The sequence below is a fragment of the Lethenteron reissneri genome, chromosome 42 (genome assembly GCF_015708825.2).
Source record: "Lethenteron reissneri isolate LAM-NWPU_2019-01 chromosome 42, ASM1570882v1, whole genome shotgun sequence".
Lineage (NCBI taxonomy): Eukaryota > Metazoa > Chordata > Hyperoartia > Petromyzontiformes > Petromyzontidae > Lethenteron > Lethenteron reissneri.
In genome coordinates, this window is record NC_083820.1 from 9,799,471 (window position 1) to 9,821,886 (window position 22,416).

At 52.2% G+C, this 22,416-nt stretch overlaps 1 protein-coding gene across 1 annotated transcript; it reads right to left on the minus strand.

Annotated features, from left to right (window-relative positions):
- Positions 1-892: 892 nt before the first annotated feature.
- On the minus strand, positions 893-20,818 carry EPHX2 (epoxide hydrolase 2). Its single transcript, XM_061569201.1, has 19 exons — positions 19,869-20,818; positions 16,797-16,884; positions 16,023-16,179; positions 14,880-15,070; positions 14,007-14,129; positions 12,039-12,119; positions 11,789-11,884; positions 11,194-11,272; positions 9,958-9,992; positions 9,431-9,457; positions 7,391-7,476; positions 6,177-6,291; positions 5,936-6,004; positions 4,953-4,995; positions 4,358-4,460; positions 3,473-3,542; positions 2,787-2,867; positions 1,852-1,910; positions 893-1,587 (listed from the first exon to the last, which is right to left on the minus strand). Exons 1-19 carry the CDS (start codon positions 19,958-19,960, stop codon positions 1,503-1,505), a joined length of 1,680 nt encoding a protein of 559 aa, XP_061425185.1. The 5' UTR covers positions 19,961-20,818; the 3' UTR covers positions 893-1,502.
- Positions 20,819-22,416: the final 1,598 nt, after the last annotated feature.

The following is a 22,416-nucleotide window of genomic DNA, read 5'->3' on the forward strand; positions in this document are numbered from 1 at the left end:
TTTATTATTTCCATTCTACGTGACTTTACCGAAAGAACCAAGAAGATGTGAAAACTCTTTTCAAAATACTTTATTCGTACTATGCGCGGCGTCTGCAGATATGGGTCGAATTTGGATATATATAAATGTACGTTGATGCCGAGATGGCCAGAAGATGACGGCACAGCGAATGGGGCCATGAACCCAGCTGGTGGGTTTCTTGTTGTGCCCTCCACACACTGGCGAGATGTTAACAACCTCTCCTGGTATACAGGAGGTTGTTGGTTCAATCCCGACCCTGACGCCTGTATATTTGGAGTTTGCGTGTCTTTCTCCCTGTGGTCGCGTGGATTTTTCTTCGGGTTTTCGGAGTTTTTTCCCCTCCACATTTAGGAATATGCGTGTAGAGTATTTGGCTGCGAAACATTTCCACGCGATAAGCCACTTCGTTGAGCAATAATGTGTGGCCAGGTCGCTTCTGAAAAAGAGCTTTATGGCTCCGTGGGCTTTATCTGGTCAAATACAAAATAGTTTAGTTTTACGATCACTGGATATCTGTGAAAAAAAGAGCTTGATAGGTCATTGGATTCCTCAAGGCTACTAAATAAAGATTCTGATTATGTTTAAAAGCAGTGGGACGATAACAAGCTGGGCTAGAAGACAAAAATACACTCACAAGCCACCTCAAGGCCTCCGCACGTGGGTCATGATTTTTTTTCTTACCATACTTCTCCACGATGGTCAATGCTGGCTGGTTCAGGGCTTGTGTGGGGTGGGAACCCATTCTGTCATCGCTTGTCACCGATGTCAGCCGTGGCGGCCCCGAATTAAAAACTCTGGTCCCATCGCGTTCAGAGCACAGCACGCAAATCACTTCATCGCCAACTCCACTCTCATGGACACACGGAGGACATTTATTGATTGAATGTTTATTGATTGCTTGGATGTATAACCACCACCAATTAACCACTACAGGCACTCCCGCTTCACTTGTTCAATGTGTAAGCTACCAATACCAATAGCCGCCATTCGCCACTAAGTGACGGTGACGTCACCACGGTGCCTGTGCCAGGCCAGGTGCACTTTGAGGCCACGTGAGGTGCTGACAGGAGGTCACGGGATAGACCCAGGTGCCATGGGTTGACTGACTGAGATGACTGGCAGATGCCACCACCTGTGCCCCCTACTGTGCCAACTTGCTGAATTTTAGCCGCCCGGTGTTCTGCTCGTTGTTGTGAGCGTCGCTCCTCTACCCTCCGTTGTCGTTGGAGGGCGACTGCCTCAAACTGCCCAGTAGCGTCCAAGAGCCTCCTCCACAGAGGCCGATTTTGACACCATTGGTACCAGTCTTCGGCAAGTCCATTCAGCTCTACATCCTCCCGTACCGCATCAGCTCCATATCTTCTCCAGCCCGTGTCGTGCCCATTTAGACCCCCCCTCTATCCGGCCAAACAGAAGCTGCTTGGGCATGCGGTTGTTGGGCATGCAAGGGGGCTACATGACCCAGCCAAGGCACGGCTACTTCAGAGCTTGGCTTGCTTCTGTTGCGCGCCCGGCTCGTGCACCTTTGCCAGCCACTCAACCAGAATCTTGTTGAGCTCAGCAGGGCTGCAATATAACAAAAAAGTGCATTAAACCTTGCAACCTCTTTGGTCAAACCCCTTCCAAGCGAGTTCCCTTTCCAAGGGGTCCTCTCGCTGGCAACGCCCCCCCCCCCCCCCCACGCGAGCCCCCTTCCAAGTTACGACACTAGCGGTCGATCGGAAGCAGCCACAAGTCTGTGGCGAGAGAGAGAGAATGTAATGAGTCGGCAACGGTTGTTTGCCGTGCCCCACACGCCACTCGAATTGCACGAATCCGCGACGCTCTTACCGCTCCATCTGAGTCCAGTGGCCACAGTTTTCGATGTGGGCTCGGGTCAAGTTCGGCACCTGCGGAAGCAGCGATGCGATCAGCACGGTTGGCTACGTATAGTGCGAAAGAATGTCGACACACATACGTGCGCATGTACGTACATGCGTACAACATGAACGTCATCGCCAAACGCAATAGTGGCAGAAGGTAACGGCGTCAAGTTAGAGCTTCGGGGACGGTGGCCGATGGTCAAGAAGCGTGGCGGCCAAGGAATGAGTTGCGTCTCTTGCGAGGGGGAACGTCCGCCGATGAGATGGAGCGATGAAATCCGTCCACGTGCAAGTGTTTGTCGGATTGTTACACCGTCAGTTCAAGGGAGATAGACGACAGTGGATTGGAGAGGCCTTCATCCAGCAGTGGATGGTCCATGGCTGATGATGATGATGATTAAAGAGTGACTGCAGTTGATTTAAATTGTCATCTCACATGAACGGACGCATACCGTACTACTTTTATAATTAGACGTTGGAAAAGAAAATGAGCATAATACATTTACATAAACCAATATTCTTTGCGCGTGTGTATCGGTGTGCATTTGTCTTTGGGCAGTGGTAGCGCAGTGCTTAGCGCACTGCACCGCCCTGTGCTACCAACCCGGCGACACGAGTTCAATTCCCCACCAGGGCTTTACATCGGTGGCGAATATTGGAACCGATTGTGAGCTTTATACGAGCACCTGGTGCGATATGTAAGCATCATAACTGGGGAGACAAAGGCGGCCCGGCGTGGTTCTGACCACACCTTACCGTCGTACGCCTGTGCAGGCCTTCATAGGTGCTGCTCGCTCCACAGCACTTGCCCCAACAGCCCTGTGCAGACTACATGGGGGGCTCTGTGGTCTGTGTGTGTGTGCACACGTGCGGATGCGTGCGTGCGTGCGAGTCTGTGCGTACCCAAGACTCCATGCCCGTGGCCATCAGTGGGGACAAGACGGAGTCCTTTTCTGCCGTGACCATCAGCCCTGGGACTCGCACCTAGGGAGCACGGCACACAACACGAGGTCTACACGACGCCGTCGAGACGCCCCCCACCACGCTGGCGGCGCGGCGAGGGCACGGTGAGACCGGCGGTGGCTCATGCCAAGGGTTGCCACAGCGGTCGCGGGAACCGCCACTGCTGCTGTTACCTACAACCACCGTCGCCACCACCATCACCTCCACCTCTATCACGTTGCCACCACCACCATCACTGCCCCCGCCAACAACCACCACCTTCATCGCACCGCCACCACCACCACGGCGCTATGACCATCACCACCGTGTCACCGACACCACTCCCCACTGTCATCGCAGCCACCACCACCACAAGCCATCACCTATCACTACCACCACCACCACCAGCCATCACCTATTACTACCACCACCACCACCAGCCATCACCTATTACTACCACCACCACCACCAGCCATCACTTATTACTACCACCACCACCATGAGCCATCACCTATCACTACCACCACCACCATCAGCCATCACCTATTACTACCACCACCACCATCAGCCATCACCTATCACTACCACCACCATCACCTAGCACTACCACCACTAGCTGACAATGCAACTCGGCACCCATAACTCACCTTCCACTTTGCCGACGGCGAGAGCCACTTCCAGTTGCCCAGCATGTTGCGGTACCAGTTTAAGGGCCCCCTGTAGTCGCGCACGGCACAAGGGACTTGTGAACGGCAGCAACAAGCCGGCCACTACCGCTGGGCCACGTCTCCGCCCGATGTCAATCGACAACGCAACTCAATAATTTTGTCCGTGACGCACAAAGCCCCATTTAGCCAGTCACCCGGCTCGTTTGCAAAGGAGATCCGTGGTGCATCGGCCCGGAGCAAGCGCATCAACGTCAGAGTGATCCGTACGGAGGGACGGGCAATTAGCACGGTGTGAAAGAAGTTCAACATACACACACACGCATGCAAAATCAGCGCTTAAAAGAACAAAAGTTGACAATATTGGAGTGCCCGGGTTTGGCGCTTGTGCTGCAGCTGCCGTACAATCCTGGTGTAAACATCGCCACAGGGAGACAAAGGTGGTCGGGTATGGAGCTGGCCAGACCCCCCGCCCCCCGCCCCCCTGTATCAGTCCGGCCTTCACAGGTGCTCGCGAACAGCACTTGCCCCAGCAGTCTATTGAGGCTAAACGGGGGATCTTTGTATCTGATGATTATACTGCTGCTGATGATGATGCTGAAGTTAACAGTGTAGTGAAAGTGATGATACTGCTTATAATGATGTATAGATGATCATGGCTAATTACACTATGTAACACAATTTTTGTTCCTGGGTAGTAAGTGTTATACTGGTGGGAACATCCTGGTTACACCAGCCCACAGGGGATTATTGTGTCCGTCCGTCGTGCAGGGAGGGGCTGGGTGGGGAGGGGAGGGTGGGGAGGGGAGGGTGGGGCTGGGTGGGGAGGGGCTGGGAGGGGCTGGGTGGGGGAGGGGCTGTACGAACCTGAATCCCGACTTGGTGAACTGCTGCACGTACACCTGCAGGGACTTGTCGCTGAGCAGCGAGCTCATCGCGGGGTCTTCCGGCAAGCCGACCAAAAACCCCCCTACACAGCAACGAGTGTCGGGGAATCAGATTAGCCCGGTCGGCTACGTGCGGTGCGAAAGAAGTTCAACACACGCAGTCGCTCGCTCACCGGCGGTCAGTCGCCCCCCCCCTTATCACTCTTCCATCGCTGCTGCTGCCGTGATTGCCACTTCCCATTAACTTCACCTGCCGAATCCTCCACCCTGTGTCGAGGACTTTGGTTTTCCAGATACCGAATGCTCGTCCCATCCAAAATTTGTTCATTTACCGCACGGCAGGTCACAGCACACTCTACTCACCTACCAACGCATTCACTCACCCACTCACTCAAACTTTAAAACGTGATGATAGGTGCTGGCCAGTTGAGTGTGTGATCCGCTACTGCGCGAGTAAGTAATTCGTAACGCAAGTGTGGTTAGCACTCGAATTCGTGGTTAGGCTCAACGTTTGTACATAGCACAGTGTTGTTGTTTTTGAACGTGTATCTAAAACCGAAACAATTCCACCGTACCTCTCTCCCTGACGTTGGACGTGTTTATTTTAGGGTCCCGATCCTGTAAAGACAGCCACACACAACATCAAACGTGAGTGCATCCGGGCCATGTTAGCAAAGTACACAATCATACGTGCGATTATTCATAGGCGAGCTCACACCGGCTACGAACGCATCAACCCACCCAGGGGGTGCTCTCACACACACAGCCCCGTGTCCAAAAAGTGACAGACGGCTGCAGTGTCGCTTCTTTTGGACACCGCCCCAGTCTTGGTACGGCAAACCCTCAAAGGAATGGCGCCGGTCCTACCAACCCCTCCCCACTAGGTGATCCATAGATCAACCAAATCACTCGAGACACCCACCGGTGTATGGCAGCCAAGAACACGAGGCTGAGGCCCAGACGTGATATCACTCTGCACAGATGTTTAGACGGCTGCTTGCGTTGTGGCCGAAACGTCGTGAGAATTGTATTTTATTATGTTTTATTTTTATTCTTTTATTATTTGCCTTCTACGTGACTTTACCGAAAGAACCAAAAAGAAGATGTTTAGATATCATTGACGTTGGCCGTGGCCGGGAATCGAAGTCAGGTCACCGGGTTCGCAGCGCAGTGCGCTAACCACTCTGCCACCGCTTCCATACACAAGACACAGATACTCCGTATAGCCTTAGAAGACTTTTGGGACAAGTGCTGTTAGCGAGCACCTATGAAGGCCGGCACAGCACACGGAGGGGTGGGTGGCCAACGCCACACCTGGTCGCCTTTGTATCCCCAGTGGTGATGTTTACACACTGCACCAGGTACTCATATGAGGCTGAGTCGACCTAGGGGAGGCCCAGGATCGGTTCAGATAATCGTCACTGGTGTTGGCCGTGAGCGGGAATCGAACTGGGGTTGCTGGGTTCGTAGCGCAGTGCGCTAACTGTTGCACTACCGCTCCATACGCACGCACACACATGCACACACATGCACGCACGCACACATGACCCCTCCTCACCTCCGGGTACCTGAAGAATAGTTTGAACGTCCGCTCCAGGTTCTTTTCGAACTCTGCCTCGGCCACTCCCTACGCGTGGCCACAGAGCGAGCGTCAAACATCCAAATTAACACGCGGCCGTTCGTATAATAATAATTATTATTATTTAGCACATTTGGTATTTGTGTCATTCTAATAGCGCAAGGCTATCACAAAGGCGAGACGCGACGGCGGCGATGGCCGTCGCTGCTGGTTCACTCGCCGGCTTCTGGAAGTAGAGCATGTAGTCGAACACGCCTGGCTTCTTCGCCATCTTCTCCACGGGGCTCTCGCTCGGGTTGGTCGGCAGGAACGGGGTGTTGATGCCGCCCACTGCCCTGCCGCGTGTGACAACGCGCAAGAGGGGGGGGGGGGTTGTTCGGGTGAACTCCGAGAGGGGCGAGAGCTGCTGCAGGGCTGTGTGGTGGGCAGCCGAGAGGCAGTGCAGCAAAACTCGATCTTCACTACGATGTAAAATACTCAGTGGCTGAACAAAATACTTTTATATACTAGAGGACCGCAGAGCTTGGCGCCGGTTCGCTGCCTCTCCGGCTCGCCGGGGGTTCCTCGGGGAATGCGAGATGCAAATGTGCTTGAAAGACGTGATAGACAATTTCACATGTATATTTAAAGCAGACGTTACGTCACATTCCCAGATCTGTCCACCCGCATTAAAATTCTTAAATATTTTTCACACATCCCCATCAGCCGTACGGCCTCATGGGTGTGTGTCATATTCTTTAAGTCGTGATGTCTCCACTACGCACTTTCCCGGCTGCGTGCCAGCCAGCAAAACTTGTTAATATATATACACAGTATGATGATCATTATTACCAGTCCATTTTCTCTGATCAAATCGACCTGAATGCGTCATTGAACTTATCAGATCTCAGATGCTAAGTAGGGTTGAGCCTGGTACGTGCTTGGATGGGCAATCACCATGCATCACAGGTGACCTACCAGCTATGATTAAGGTGTAATCAGTATACAGCCGGGCTGCTCAGCAGGAGAGTGAACGACTTGCAATCGGAAGGTTGCGAGTACAAATCCTAGTTGGTTCAATAATATGAAACAACTTTGTGGAGAAGTTAACACTGGTTGCAGCAGGTTAGCTTATGGACATACTCGTCCCCCTCCATAGGAATGTGGACTTTCCTCCACTGGCTCAGGGCTGGACACAGGAGACGCACACCGATGCCTCAACGCTCAATTGAGAGGGCAGTAAAAATCACTCGTGACTTTGAATTCGTATTCACGCAGCTCGTCAAGTAAAATGTGACTACGCATTTGAAACACAAGTTTTCCCACCGCTGCCACCACCACCACCACCGGCGCCACCACCGCCACCACCACTACCACCACCGCCGCCGCCGCCACCACCACCAACACCAGCTGGAGTTTGCCTCAATTGTCTGCAACGCCCTATTCGGGTCTCACCGGAGCCTCTCGGGGAATTTCAGCGCGAGGTTCCACACGACCGCACCGCCCCAGTCGTGGCCCAGGAACGTGGCCTGAATAATCCCCTGGTCAACACACCCAGGCCAGAGAAACATTTGTGGTCTCTCTCGATTATTATTTCAATTGTCCGACGTTTCACGCCACGTGCTCGGAGGTCCTTCATCAACCGAAGGCTGTCTGAAACCTCGAATGCCGTGCCGAACAAGTAAGCGGTACAACCGGAAATCACATCGTCCGTTCGAAACTCTTCTACAGCACAGTGCGTCATCGTGCGCGTTAGAGAACGGCACGTGGAAGGATACGTGACAGAACTACTTCTGAAATCCGTTCAAGTGGCCTTTTGCTTTATCCACAAACGAGAGGGCGCGCTTTCCCGCACAGCTCACTACGAAGAAATGTTTGTCGCACAGCGGCGAAACCGATGTTCATCCTGACCACCAAGCTTTCATCAAGAAGCTAACCAGGAAGGTGGAGCGACACGTCAGACATCGTGCTGAACAGAGATGTGCAGCACCGTCACGAACAAACAGAAGACAGGACGCAGTCGTGACTGGAACATGCCTCGTGATGACATGATGGGGACACCATTATAATGAATTTGAAAGCAGTGGTGACGGTCATTAGGCTTAACATGTCAGCTTTCGCGACCAATGTCAACAATAATAGAGGGTTTTTTGGGTTAGATCTCGTAAATATATAAATGTGTCGTTAAACCCGCCACCACCCGATACAGTCAACTAGTAAGGGTTGTCACGTCTATGCCTCTATTTAAGAAACGAAACAGGTGGACTTCTCCACAAATCTGGCTGTCGCCTGATGAAGCTAGTTATAATTACTGGCGAAACGTCGTGCTCAGATTGTAAATGTTGTGGCTTGGCTCTCCAATGTGCTGTACTAGTGACGAATTGTCACTTTCTGTTTACGTGACAACCCTTACTAGTTGGCTGTGTCGGGTGGTGGCGGGCTTAACGTCACATTTATAGAATTACGTGAACTAACCCAAAAAAACCTCGATTATGGGGTCATTCGGTGTGATCTGAAAAAAAATACTTTTGATAAAACACCACTGCAGACTCACACATTATGTTTTCAAAACAGATAAGTGCAGGATGAAAACATATATACGGGGTTAAATCTTGAATTAAAGCTTTCGTGACTGCAGGAATTCATTCTCTTTGGGTCTTTCGGTAAAGTCACGTGGATAAAATAAAAATAATGAAAAAATATAGAAATCATATTTCTCCTGCCTCAGCAGTCCTGCTGTGGGTTTTTCACCTGAAGACGATTGCTTGTGTTGCGATCGAAACGTCGTGATTATTTAAAAAAATTATATCTACGTGACTTTACCAAAAGACCCAACAGTATATCAAAGTTCAAAGTTCATTTATTAGGCATAGCCCTGTGAGCCACTTGGCTCTTGAATCGGGTGCAACCGCAACAAACAAAAAAACATGAGCAAGAAAACATCTTAAAGTGAATATGTGACTGAGTGCAAACAGAAAATCCAAGAAAAGACAGCAAAATATTGTAGAAAAATCACCGTACACCACCCCTGTGCAAATATCCCAGTGGGATGCAAGTCAACCAACCACAAGACAACTTAGATTAAGGCATTAAGTCTAACTCTGTACTACAACAAACAAACATGGCCAAACCAAAACACTTTTCGAAAATCACCAAAATAAAGCCATACAAGCAATGAAACAGTGATCATAGGATCTGTGACCGAATTTTCACAATAAACGACGTAAACAACATGTACCACCAAACTCTGCAGCCATAGCTGGCTGCATGAGTCACTCCACAACAGTAGGAGCATCAGTCGGAGTATTAACATTGTTCAATGCACCTTTAAGATCAGCATACTAAATGAAAACACAGATCATACTTTGCATACTTTGCATACTTTGCATATACAGGGTGTCAAAACAGGGTCAGCGATAATCTCATTTGCAACGTATATTGTCGTCCACGCAATTCCACGTGTGTGTGTGTTTGCGCTGAGACATATGAACTCACCAGCTTGTTCAAAAAGCTTATAATTCCCTAGAAAAAAACAAAGAGAATGCATTGTTAACATCGCCTTTTGAACAATCACCGTGTGTGTAAACATGTGCTCATGTTGCTCAACGTTGTATAGACAGCTTTGAAAAAATTAACCCGTAAAAACAAAGTTTTTCACTCTAAATCCTTTATATACGTGGCGGCTAGAGTCCTCTCGTCCTCTGGCTTGAGATGGCTGCCAACTATGGGTCAGATGATTGTCTGCCAGCATTAAGCAATTGGTAATTAAATATTTAATTTTTTTCCCTAAACTGTGTAAAATTTCGGAGAAAAAAAATTCACGAAAATTAATTGTCACGCACAACGAGTCTGTGTGGAAAATGTCAGCTCGATTGGATCACGGGAAGTGGGTTAAAAAACGACCGAAAGATTTGCACGGTCGTAAGCAAGCAAGCACGCAAGCACGCAAGCAAGCAAGCAAGCGAACTTAATATAAAGGATTTTAAAAAGGCAACATTTCTTGCTGCAAAATTTTTAAATACCTTGCAGATATTTTCCTGCGAGTATTCCTCGACATCTGAAAGCATAAAAGACCGCGACGACTCATTAGTTTCCGAAACGTTACAACAGATCTGTCTCTAAGAGCCTCTTTTTCCACCGCACAACCGAGACCGTGACGGCCCCGCAATGAGCCAGGCCCCTCCCCCTCCGGTCACGGCTCAGCGGTCGCCGGTGTCGTTTTTCCACTGCGAAACCCGAGCCGTGCCGAGCCGTGCCGTGCCACCAACCAGCGATTTCGAGGCCGGCGCAGTGACGTCGTGGTGCACGGACTGCCGTGGGCACTCCCCGATGAACGCGTCGTGAGCACTGTCCACTCGGTTTCAGACGTCCCCCGTGAAACTGGCGTATCTCGGTTTGGCTCTGGCACGGCAGGCATGGTACTATGGTCATACATCCAGTGGGGAAACCGCTCGTTACCGTGGGGGGCGGGGGGGGGGTGGTGAGCTGGCCTGGACTCAGAAGTGCCAGTGGAAAAAAGGAAGTTTCGGGGTCTGTTGAGTAACCACCCTTGAGTAACTGTCGTTGTGCAGAGTTGGATAAGGGCTCGTTCTAACTTTAAGGGAACCATGAACCTATAGTATTGACCTAGTTAATTAATTTAAAACCCCACAATCAGCAAGAGTTTTGACCATGCTATTAGTATCCAGCAGTGACCAAGTTTGATGAAAACGACCTCCATAATCACGTGTCTATGGGGAGATCGTCATCCCCCGGTGGACTGACATAATAGGGACTGATGTAAAAAAAGATATATATATTTTTTCAAATTTTCTTACTATGGATTTCACACCTGATGATGATTGCTTGTGTTGCAGTCGAAACGTCGTGATCATTTTATTTTTTATATTTTTATTATTTAATTGTTTCCCTTCTATGTGGCTTTACCGAAAGAACCAAGAATATATAACAAAACACTTCGGGGATTTATAAAATGTATAAACGGTCTTCCCAATTATCTAGCATTTCTAGTTGGGAATTGTTCAGTAAAAAAACCCCACAAAATATGGGAGCTTAAGCCATGAAATTTCACAAGCGTCTTCAAGTTTCCAATAAAACCCCTCAGCTGACCAAGACGTATGTCCCTTCCGCTGCTGATGACGCAACACAGTGCGCACAATCGCTTACCAAAGTGCTCACCCACTCCCAAAGCACTCCCACTTACAACCACGTATTGAATTCCCCCCTTCGACCTGCAAACGTGGCATCCACTGCGTTACCTTGTGGATGGCTGGAGTCTCCATACCCGATCATGTCGAAGGCTATGACCCTGTAGCCAGCGTCAGCCAGACAAGGGATCTGCACACACCACGGCACAGCCACAGTCTCAGCAGTGTCGGATGCTATTGTCACGAATGACGCGATATAAAATGAAAGTATTATGTCAACGGGGGAGGAAGGGGGGGGGGGTTAGAGAGTTCACCACAACCCAACTACGTACGCGTGTCCGTTAAATGTGGCGAACTTTGAAGGCACACCCGCCGCCGGTGTGCGAAATGATGTTGCCAACATTTTCCCGTAACAATTTACGGTTACTCAAGGCTCGGGATCCCGGGTAAAGCGAGGCCCAGGGTCGACCCAGAAAAGCTGGGATATTGACGACGCTGCACGTGCTTGCGCAGGGCTCGGTTGCGGGCAACTCCTTGCAAAAACCGCCACAGGCAGAACCCTGCGGCGTCGGAGAGCTCCTCTCGAGGGCAACCCTCACATCGAGGGAGGATAGGGGCGAACGGACGGTGCTGAGCTTTCAGCAGTGGGCGAGAGGGGCACAGCCCCACCCCCCGCCCGCCTCAGGCTCCCCCACAAGGCACGTACCTGGTATCTCCACGAGTACCAGCTCTCCGGAAAGCCGTGGCAGAGGCACACGACCGGCCCCTCGCCCATCTCCACATAGTGCAGCTTCACGCCGGGCTGCGGGTTTAAAACAACAGTTGTTGTTACGCTACGTCCCGTGCTACTTTCTCGGGTCGATCAAGCTGCCCAGGAATTATCTCCGCACCCGGACAACCGCATCCAGTACATGTTAACCTGTCGCTCAGGCTGCGACTACGACTGTAGCACGCACCTTGATGTCGATGAAGCCGTGAGACACATCCTCCGGTTCGCACGGCACGGGAGCGAGGGCGGCGGCGCTGTCTGGCCCCAGCTGCACCCACGTGGGACGACATTGAGCGACTCGCTCCGACTCGCTGTGACTCGCTGTGGCTCGCTCAGACTCACTACGACTCGCTCAGACTCACTCCAACTCACTCAGGCTCCCTCAGGCTCACTCAGACTCACTCAGACTCACTCGCTCAGGCTCGCTGTGACTCGCTCACTCATACTCACTCACTTAGACTCACTACGCCTCACTCGCTGAGGCTTGCTCAGTCTCACTCCGACTCACTCGCTCAAACTCGCTCAGACTCACTCCGACTCACTCACTCCGACTCACTCGCTCTCTGACTCGCTTGCTCAGACGCGCTGAGACTCACTCGCTCAGGCTCGCTGTGACTTGCTCAGACACGCTCAGACTCACTCCGACTCACTCACTCCGACTCACTCCGACTCACTCAGACTTACTCGCTCCGACTCACTCCGACTCGCTCAGACTCACTCAGACTCACTCAGACTCACTCGCTCAGGCTCACTCCGACTCACTCAGACTCACTCGCTCCGACTCGCTCCGACTCGCTCAGACTCACTCAGACTCACTCAGACTCACTCAGACTCACTCGCTCCGACTCGCTCCGACTCGCTCCGACTCGCTCAGACTCACTCAGACTCACTCAGGCTCACTCAGACTCACTCGCTCCGACTCGCTCCGACTCGCTCAGACTCGCTCAGACTCACTCAGACTCACTCAGACTCACTCAGGCTCACTCAGACTCACTCGCTCCGACTCGCTCCGACTCGCTCCGACTCGCTCAGACTCACTCAGACTCACTCAGGCTCACTCAGACTCACTCGCTCCGACTCGCTCCGACTCGCTCCGACTCGCTCAGACTCACTCAGACTCACTCGCTCAGGCTCATTCCGACTCGCTCAGACTCACTCGCTCAGACTCACTCCGACTGACTCAGGCTCACTCCGCACCAGGGTTACCGCGACATCGACTCTCACGATGGGACGATAGTCGCGGTGTCAGTTTTTCTGCAGCTTTGTTTTTGTTTCATGACTGACTTTTGGGTTGGGACACGTCAACGATCTGGACACATTTGTGTCTTGAAGACCTCTCCACCACCCGACACAACCAAACTAATTAAAAGGTCACAAGAACAAGCGTTTCACGTGCAAAGTATGATTATTTTCAGTTCACCGTTAAATAACAAAAACCAATTACCACAACCAAATTTTGCAATGAGATAAAATTACAATCGTAATTGCGCGCTGTATTTTCCGTGCTAATAACGGCTTATTAGAAGTTCTTCCACTGCAGTTTGCTTAAGATAAAGTCTGCCGTAAGTCTTCTAACCATTTGGACTTTACAATCCGGAACGGTGATAATGCCCACGGTGTTAGTTACACTCGGACGGAGTGATTAACATGCTCTCCGCTTTAAAGCTTTCGTGACTGCAGGGATTCATCTTCTTGGTTCTTTCGGTAAAGTCACGTAGAATTATCTTATAATGTTTTATTTTATTATTTGATTATTTCCATTCTACGTGACTTTACCGAAAGAACCAAGAAGATGCTCTCGGCTCTCGTTCAACCGCGCAGTCTGCTCTGCCTCTCGCCCGCTGAGTGTACGAGGAAAGGCTGCGGCCGCCCCATAGATTCATTGGTCGGATAATATTGGAACTCGCTTTGTGCATTTCGCCCAGGCCCCTCTCCAACTATCGCAGGCAGTTTGTCTCTCGTCGTGATCATCATCATCATCATCACGTAAGGAGTCATCACGTGTGGAACACAGACAGTAAAACGATAAGAAGTGAGTAAGAGACCGGAGCGGGGGGGTGGAAGAGGGGGAACTCATCCCCCTCACCCCCCCAGCCCCCCCTAGCCCCCCTAGCCCCCCTAGCCCCCCTAGCCCCCCCCCCCGCACGCCGCTTGCCTTCACGCCCGTGACGGTTTCCAGCTCGCGCAGCGCCACCGCTGTGTCCGTCACCAGGATGGTGGTCATCCCCATCTCCTTGGCTGGCTTCAGGTTGGCGCCAATGTCGTCCAGAAACACCACCTGCGCGCCACGGCACGGGCAACACGTCTCAGCCCGCCGCGATGGATCGATCGTTTTCTCGGTCGACTGACGTGTGGAACGCGTATGGTGCGGAAGAAGTTCAATGTACGTACACGTGTGCCCCGTTTTGGTCCAGTCGTGGCGAATTCAGAAGTTGTTCGGACTTAAATTGTCCAGGTCTGCTTTTGTAGCACAATGTGGTGCACTGCTTACGAATAAAGTTCCAAATGGAAGTTTTCCCGTCTCGTGAAAAATATGTCGACGGTCCAATTAGCATCTATTGATAATAATAACTGTGTTTTTTTACTGCGCGATTAATGCAAATTGCAGTTTAAAACGCTGCAGAACACGTGATGCGCACGGTCTTTCGCACAGGGAGGCGCAGGTGAAAGCACAGACGGAGCGCTTGGCAAGGCAGACGGAACAATTGCCAAAGCTCTGTGTTCCCTTATCGGCAAGTTTTGGCCAGCTCCATCAATGCGTTCGGGCGGAAACCCCGAGTACCCAGAGTAATCCCATACCCACGGGGAGAGAGTTTCGTGAACGCGTGCGATCCGTCCTCCCAAGTGCTGACTTACAGGGAACCTACAAAAAAAAGTGACTTGTCACGTCCGATTAACCAAGCGCCACTACGCCGCCCCGGGCGTTCGCGTGCGCCAGGCCTCGCTCGGTTTCGGGACGCGCGCGTGTACGCGCCCGGCGCATCTCTGGCACTCCGGCAAGCAGGCGGAGGGGAGGTGGGGCACGAACCTGCTGCGGAGTTGCCTCCAGCTGCCGCAGGGCCAGCGTGTAGATGGCCACGTCCGGCTTGCGCAAGCCCACGCGACACGACTCGATCACCAGGTCGAAGCTGCGACGCAGGATGGACATTAACTTGGAGGTGGCGCCACGGGCCGCGCTGTCGTCCACCCAGTTGTTCGTCAGGACGCAGGTCTTGAAGCCTGGCACCGTCGATGGGGGGGGGGGGGGGAGGCACGGCAGCGGTGGTGGTGTGAGCGACGCGTCTCAAGGGGGATTTGCGCCGACGAAATGTTGGACTCTCCGGCTCATTTACGGTTTGGGAATGAATGTCCCCCCCCCCCCCCCGTATAACCTCAAAAGGCTGTTGGGGCAAGTTCCGTTAGCGAGCACCTATGAAGGCAGACACGGTACACGATGTTTACACACAGCACCAGGTATTCAATTGAGGCCGAGTCGACCTAGGAGAAGCCCAGGACCAATTTCAAAACCAACCTTGGCCAATCGGCGGGAATCAAACTCGGGCACGCTGGCTTCGTAGCGCAGCGCGCTAACCGCTACACAACCACTCCCCAAATACATACAAGGACAAAGAAGATCTCCCGGTATAGCCTCAACATACTTTTGGGGCAAGTGCTGTCATCGAGTAGCAACACCTACGAAGGCCGGCACGGCACACGAGGTGTGTGGATTGTCGAGCACGACGCCCGCACACACACATGCGCACGCTCACACGCGCGCACACACACGCACGCTCATACACACACGCGCACGCTCACACGCACACACGCTCACACGCACACACGCTCACACACACACGCGCGCTCACACACACACACGCACGCTCACACACACACACGCTCACACACTCGCGCACACACACACTCACACACTCACACACACACTCGCTCACACACACACGCACGCTCACACACACACACACGCTCACACACACGCACGCACACACGCTCGCACACACACACGCACGCACACACACACGCTCGCACACACACACACGCTCACACACACACACGCTCTCACACACACACGCTCACACACACGCTCACACACACGCATGCACACACACACGCTCACGCACACACACACACGCTCACACACACGCTCACACACGCGTGACAAGAGGGAATGCGGCACCGTGGCTACGCAGCTGCTGTGCCGCCCTGAGCATGGGCTCGTTGAGGCTGCCCGCGTAGAATCTCTCGAAGAACCGCTCGGCCGTGAAGCCCTCGGGCACGCTCAGGCCCCGCAGCTTCGCTTCCCGGTGGCACTCCTCGTTGAACTCCGGGTAGAACTGCGCCGCCAGGCAAAGCGCGCATCGTCAATCGCCGTTGGCACCACCGCGTTAATGATGCGTGCACGTGTGTACGTGTGGATGCGTGCACGCGTGCGTCGGGAGCGCGAGTTTGGCGTTTAGCACGCTACGCCACGAACCTGGGTGCCCGAGTTCGATTCCCGCTCGTGGCCAACGCCGGTGGCAATTACCCGGGCCGGTGCTGGGTCTCCCCTAGGTCGACTCAGCCTTAAATGAGTACCTAGTGCGATGTGTAAACATCACCACGAGGGAGACAAAGGCGGTTGGGCTTGGTGCTGGCCACCCAACCCCTCGTGTATACCGTGCCGGCCTTCATAGGTGCTTGCAAACAGCACTTGCCCCAAGTCTGTTAGAGGCTATGCGGGGGATCTTTATTGCCGAGCCATAACGGCGAGCAGCACATTGGATTTGCAATCCAGAGGTCGCCGGTTTATTACTAATAACCTCTACTACATTTGCGACTTTTTTTGTGATTTGTGCCATTCCAGTTTCCGCACCAAAGCTCAACTTTGGCTCGGGCCAAACTTTGGCACGATCAAAACATTCTGCCGATAAGAAGCGTTTACAGTCGCAGAGCAAAATGGTAAATAATTCACCTGCTCCAGAGTCAGCTCTCCCCGCTCCAGTCTGTGCAGGGAAACGTCCTTCTCGTTCTTGACATCGAACACAGCTTCCAGGAGCTCCCTGCCGGTCGCGAGAAGACAAGAACATTTTCAAGTTTCAAGTTTCATTTATTTGGTATAGCCCTGTGCGCCATTCTGCTCTTGAATCGGGTGCAACCGCAACAAACAAAAAAAACGAGAACATGAACAAGAAAAAATCTTAAAGTGACTAAGTGCAAACAGAACATCCAAGAAAAGACAGCAAAATATTGCAGAAAAAGCAACGTACACCAACGCTGTGTGCAAAAATCCCAGTGGGATACAAGTCAAACAAAAACAACCACAAGACAACTTAGATTAAGGCCATCAGTCTAACTCTGTACTACAACAAACAAACATGGCCAAACCAAAAAACTTTAAAAAATCAACAAAATAACGCCATGAAAGCAATGAAACATGAGCATAGAATGAGGAAAGTGGCAATGTGGCTCAGGGCTCAAAAGTGCCAAGCTGGCAACCGCCGAGATCCTGGATTCAGCCGCATGCGGTAAAAAAAACCGGGTTCATGGTCTCAGCTCAGTCACCAATGATTGAAAACTCACTTCTTTGAGAACTGCTTTATGTGTGTTAGTTTGTTGTCCTTCCCCAACCACCCCCGTACCTCCGATCAGTGCGGTTGGTTACGTACGGTGCGAAAGAAGTTCAACGTACATACATAATCTGATTACATCAAAATATAATTTTTACGTGAAAACCTGTCTCTCAACTAATAATTTGAACACATTCCAGCCTTCGAGCATTAGAAATGGCTGTGTGACTGCCAACATATGATGGGCACTACTGTCTGTAGCAGGGAAGGTGGGTAGGAAAGTGCACCCCACCCCCCTCCCCGACTATGTGAACCAAAGGTCACTTTAAAGGCTCTCAGGAGTAGTTCTATTAAATCTTCTTACACGGACCGTGCTCAAAGAAAAAATGCATTCCACTATCGGAGTTCTGAGTGGATCCTTGGCCTCGTGACCATGATTGGTGACAGCCTATTTCAAACAAATTTTAGAAAGAAACAAAACATGAACCTAATCAAGTTTTTTGTAATGTTTGTTGCAGTAAACGCTGCGTGTGCTAAATGGAAGTCTGCCAAACCACATAGAGAATGAGGCACTGACATGATTGCGCAACCGAGCGACTTAGATTGTATGTTGTTGCTGCAAGCGGCTTCTGCTGCATGCTGAACATGCATTTGTGTGTGCACTCTCAGTACGAATAACTCATCATCAGCCATGAGCTATGCACTGCTGGATGAAGGCCGACCCAAGCTGCCCACACACAACCGCACCTCCGATTCGCGGGGTTGGCTACGCGCGGTGCGAACGAACGATCCGCCCCAGCTCGGCAAAATTGCTCACAAAGCTGATTTGATCATTCTAGATTTGAAGTTTTCGTGACTGCAAGGATTCATACTCTTAGGTTTTTTTCGGTAAAGTCACGTAGGTAAAAAAATAATAAAATAAAAATTAATGAAAGTAATATTATTACTTTTATTAATTTAAATTTTATTTTATTTTTTACCTACCCGATTTGATCACTCCATCTCCGCAGCGGAGGACCATCGGATGCATCCCGCCAACACATCGTCACGCTGGTCAGTAGGGGCTAGCAGAGGGTGGCGCTTACCAAGGCCTGGCTCAGATACTAGCCGCCTCTGACGTTGCCCATAAAACAAGGGATTTAATTCGTGGCAAGCCGGGTTCAGAGTTCATTTGCGGCCAAAACACCGCAGCGCAATTCCCCAACTCCAAGACGACACGGGCGATGTGCTTGTTCCGGTCACTTAAGAGAACGGCGCACAATCACTCTTCGCTCTCGTCGCCACGTCCGTGAATGCTGTCATGCGTTTCTGTTTTGTTAAAAACCTGAAACCTTTTTAAAGAGCCACATCACGTCCACGACTGCCGGTGTCAGGGTTTGTGTGCTGCCGTGAGCCTCTGCACTTACAGTGCCCTGGCAGAGGTCAATTATGCAACTCGGTAGTGCGAGTTATGAAGAGTCAGTGGCTGCTGAGCGACCATGCTGAACCATCATGCACATCCTGCAATGAAAAATCCTGCACGCTGACAACAACAACACAACAACAACAACCACTCAACAAAGACATCCAGCACCCAGGGCATTCAACCAGAACACCTTGAACATCACACACACACACAACCATGCACACCTGTACCGCCCCGTCCCACACACGCTCAACACACACACAACACACACACCCATGCACACCTTACCGCCCCGTCCCACACACCCTCAACACACACACCCTCAACACACATACACACAACACACACACCCATGCACACCTTACCGCCCCGTCCCACACACCCTCAACACACACACACCCTCAACACACATACACACAACACACACACCCATGCACACCTTACCGCCCCGTCCCACACACCCTCAACACATACACACCCTCAACACACACACACACAACACACACACACACCTATGCACACCTTACCGCCCCGTCCCACACACCCTCAACACAGACACACACACACAACCATACACTCCTGTAGCACCGTCCCACACACCCTCAACACACATACACACAACACACACACAACCATGCACACCTTACCGCACCGTCCCACACACCCTCAACACATACACACACACAACCATGCACACCTGTAGCACCGTCCCACACACGCTCAACACACACAACACACACAACACACGCACAACCATGCACACCTTACCGCCCCATCCAATACACCCTCAACACACACACACAGCCATACACACCTGTAGCACCATCCCACACACCCTCAACACACACACACACACCACGAACAACTTAACAAAATACAAAGAACCAGCGCATAGCCTTAGTATAGTGTTGGGGCAAGTGCTGTTAGCGAGCACCTGTGTCAAGGCCGGGAATGGCACACGAGGTTGGATGGGTGGCCAGCCCCACGCACGGCCAAAGTTGTGACATCTCACCAGACCTCACCCACACGCAGCTCACCCCGTACACCGCTCGCTCACCAGAGCACCGCTCACCTCGGCAGGCTGGAGGCGCCGTGCAAGAGGTTTGGCGGCGGCAGCTTGACCAGCACTCCTCCGAGATCGAACATCGCGACGCGCAGAGACATCGCAGCAGCACCACCCCACTCGACAATCAGCCACACACGTGTCCTGGCCACAACTTACACGCACAAGACTCGGGCGCACGCACACACACACACACGTGTCCTGGCCACAACTTACACGCACAAGACTCGGGCGCACGCACACACACACACACGTGTCCTGGCCACAACTTACACGCACAAGACTCGGGCGCACGCACACACACACACACACGTGTCCTGGCCACAACTTACACGCACAAGACTCGGGCGCACGCACACACACACACACACGTGTCCTGGCCACAACTTACACGCACAAGACTCGGGCGCACGCACACACACACACACGTGTCCTGGCCACAACTTACACGCACAAGACTCGGGCGTGCACGCACACACACACACGGCAGGCACTCGACGCTCACTATTTATAAGCCTGCACGCTGGCACACCACCACAGACGAATTGCTGGCTGTAGGCGTAACCATAACCACTCCCACTGACTGGCCAGGTGAACTCTCACACACACACACGCACGCTCACTCGCTCGCACGTGTCACAGTGTTGCACGCACTCGCTGAACTCCTCACACAGACTCTCTCTCTCTCTCGAGACTCACTGACCACTCCAATCGCACCCCTCTCACACACACATCACACACTCACCACCGGTCGCACACTCGCTGTGTCTCACACACTGCTCACACTCAAGCTCGTTCAGTGTACACTCACTCGTGAACCTCGCACTCTCTCACGTGCCTCACACTCCCTCCCCACCACACTCTTCCCTGCGTCTCGCCACTCTCCCTTATCCAACTCTCTCCCCGCAACGCTCTACACACCATCCACATCTACCCGCAACGCTCTGCGGGCAATACACTCGGCCCTGCGTCTCCCCCCCACCCCCCACGTCTCCCCGCGTCACTCGCGACACGGAAGGGTTTCGCCTCGTCCCGGGGCCAGGGTCCGTCACGAGGAGTCGGGGGTCAGATTGCGTCCCCGTAGAGCCGACTTCCACAGCGGGGTTCAGCGACGACGATGATGATGATGGTGGTGGTGGAGCTCTGGCCATGTGAACGTCAACATGAGCAGGCTGTGAGCTCGAGTGGCGAGCGTGCGGTGTGCGGGTTGTGACAACTGCAGACCCCTTCCGCTGACACTAACGAGTCATATAGACTCAGTGCTGTCACTAAACCATGACGAGACACACACACTGGTACTAGCCCTACCCCAAAACCACAACGCACGTGCAGGTCCCTCATCCAGCAGTGGATTGAGTGTGGATGCGCGTGTGTGATGGTTATGTGGGGAGCGGTGGTGGAGCGGTTAACGCGTTGCGCTACGAACCCGGCGACCCGAGTTCGATTCCCGCTCATAGCCAAGACCAGTGACGATTATCTTAACCGGTCTTAGGCCTCCCCTAGGTCGACTCAGCCTCAAATGAGTAGCTTGGTACGGTGTTTAAACGTCGCCACTAGGGAGACAAAGGCGGCCTTCATAGGTACTCGCTAACAGCACTTGCCCCAACAGTATGTTAAGGCTATAGGGGGATCTTTGTATCTGATGATTATGCTGCTGTTGCTGATGATGCTGAAGTTAACAGTGTAGTGAAAGTGATGATACTGCTTATGATGATGGAAAAGATGATCAATGCTAATTACACAATGTAACACAATTTTTGTTCCTGGGTAGTAAGAGTTATACTGGTAGGAATCTCCTGGTTACACCAGCCTACAGGGGATTATTGTGCCCGTCCGTCGTGCAGGGAGGGGCTGGTGGGGAGGGGAGGGTGGGGCTGGGTGGGGAGGGGAGGGTGGGGCTGGGTGGGGAGGGGAGGGTGGGGCTGGGTGGGGAGGGGAGGGTGGGGCTGGGTGGGGAGGGGGAGGCTGCTTGGGGAAGGGCTGGGAGGGGAGGGGCTGGGTGGGGAGGGGCTGGGTGGGGAGGGGCTGGGTGGGGAGGGGCTGGGTGGGTGGGGAGGGGAGGGTGGGGAGGGGCTGGGTGGGGCTGGGTGGGAGGGGTGGGGCTGGGTGGGGAGGGGCTGGTCACCCCGTGGTGCCGTTATAAAACTCAACGTTTAACCTACTCACGCCGGCTTGTGCCCGCCCTCACAGTCGGGCATATTTGCGGAATACACCACGCCGCCGTTGACCCTGGCCATTGACCGAGCAACCCAACGTTCCTACCAGCTCCCTCCACAGGAATGTGTTTTCGTAATTGCTTATGCCTAAAAAGTATAGAAAAAGGATATGATTCCCCACAAACTTTGCTTTTGTGACCAGGACAGTGATATTTGAAGGATAAGTATTGACGGTGATGATTGATGGCTTATTTTGATAAATGTTCATAATTGGTGACTATGATGCTGGCTAATTGTTATTGATGACTGATTATTAAAACATAATTGATGTAATCTTGATTTGAAGCTTTCGTGACTGCAGGAATCCTTACTCTTTGGTTTTTATCGGTAAAGTAACGTAG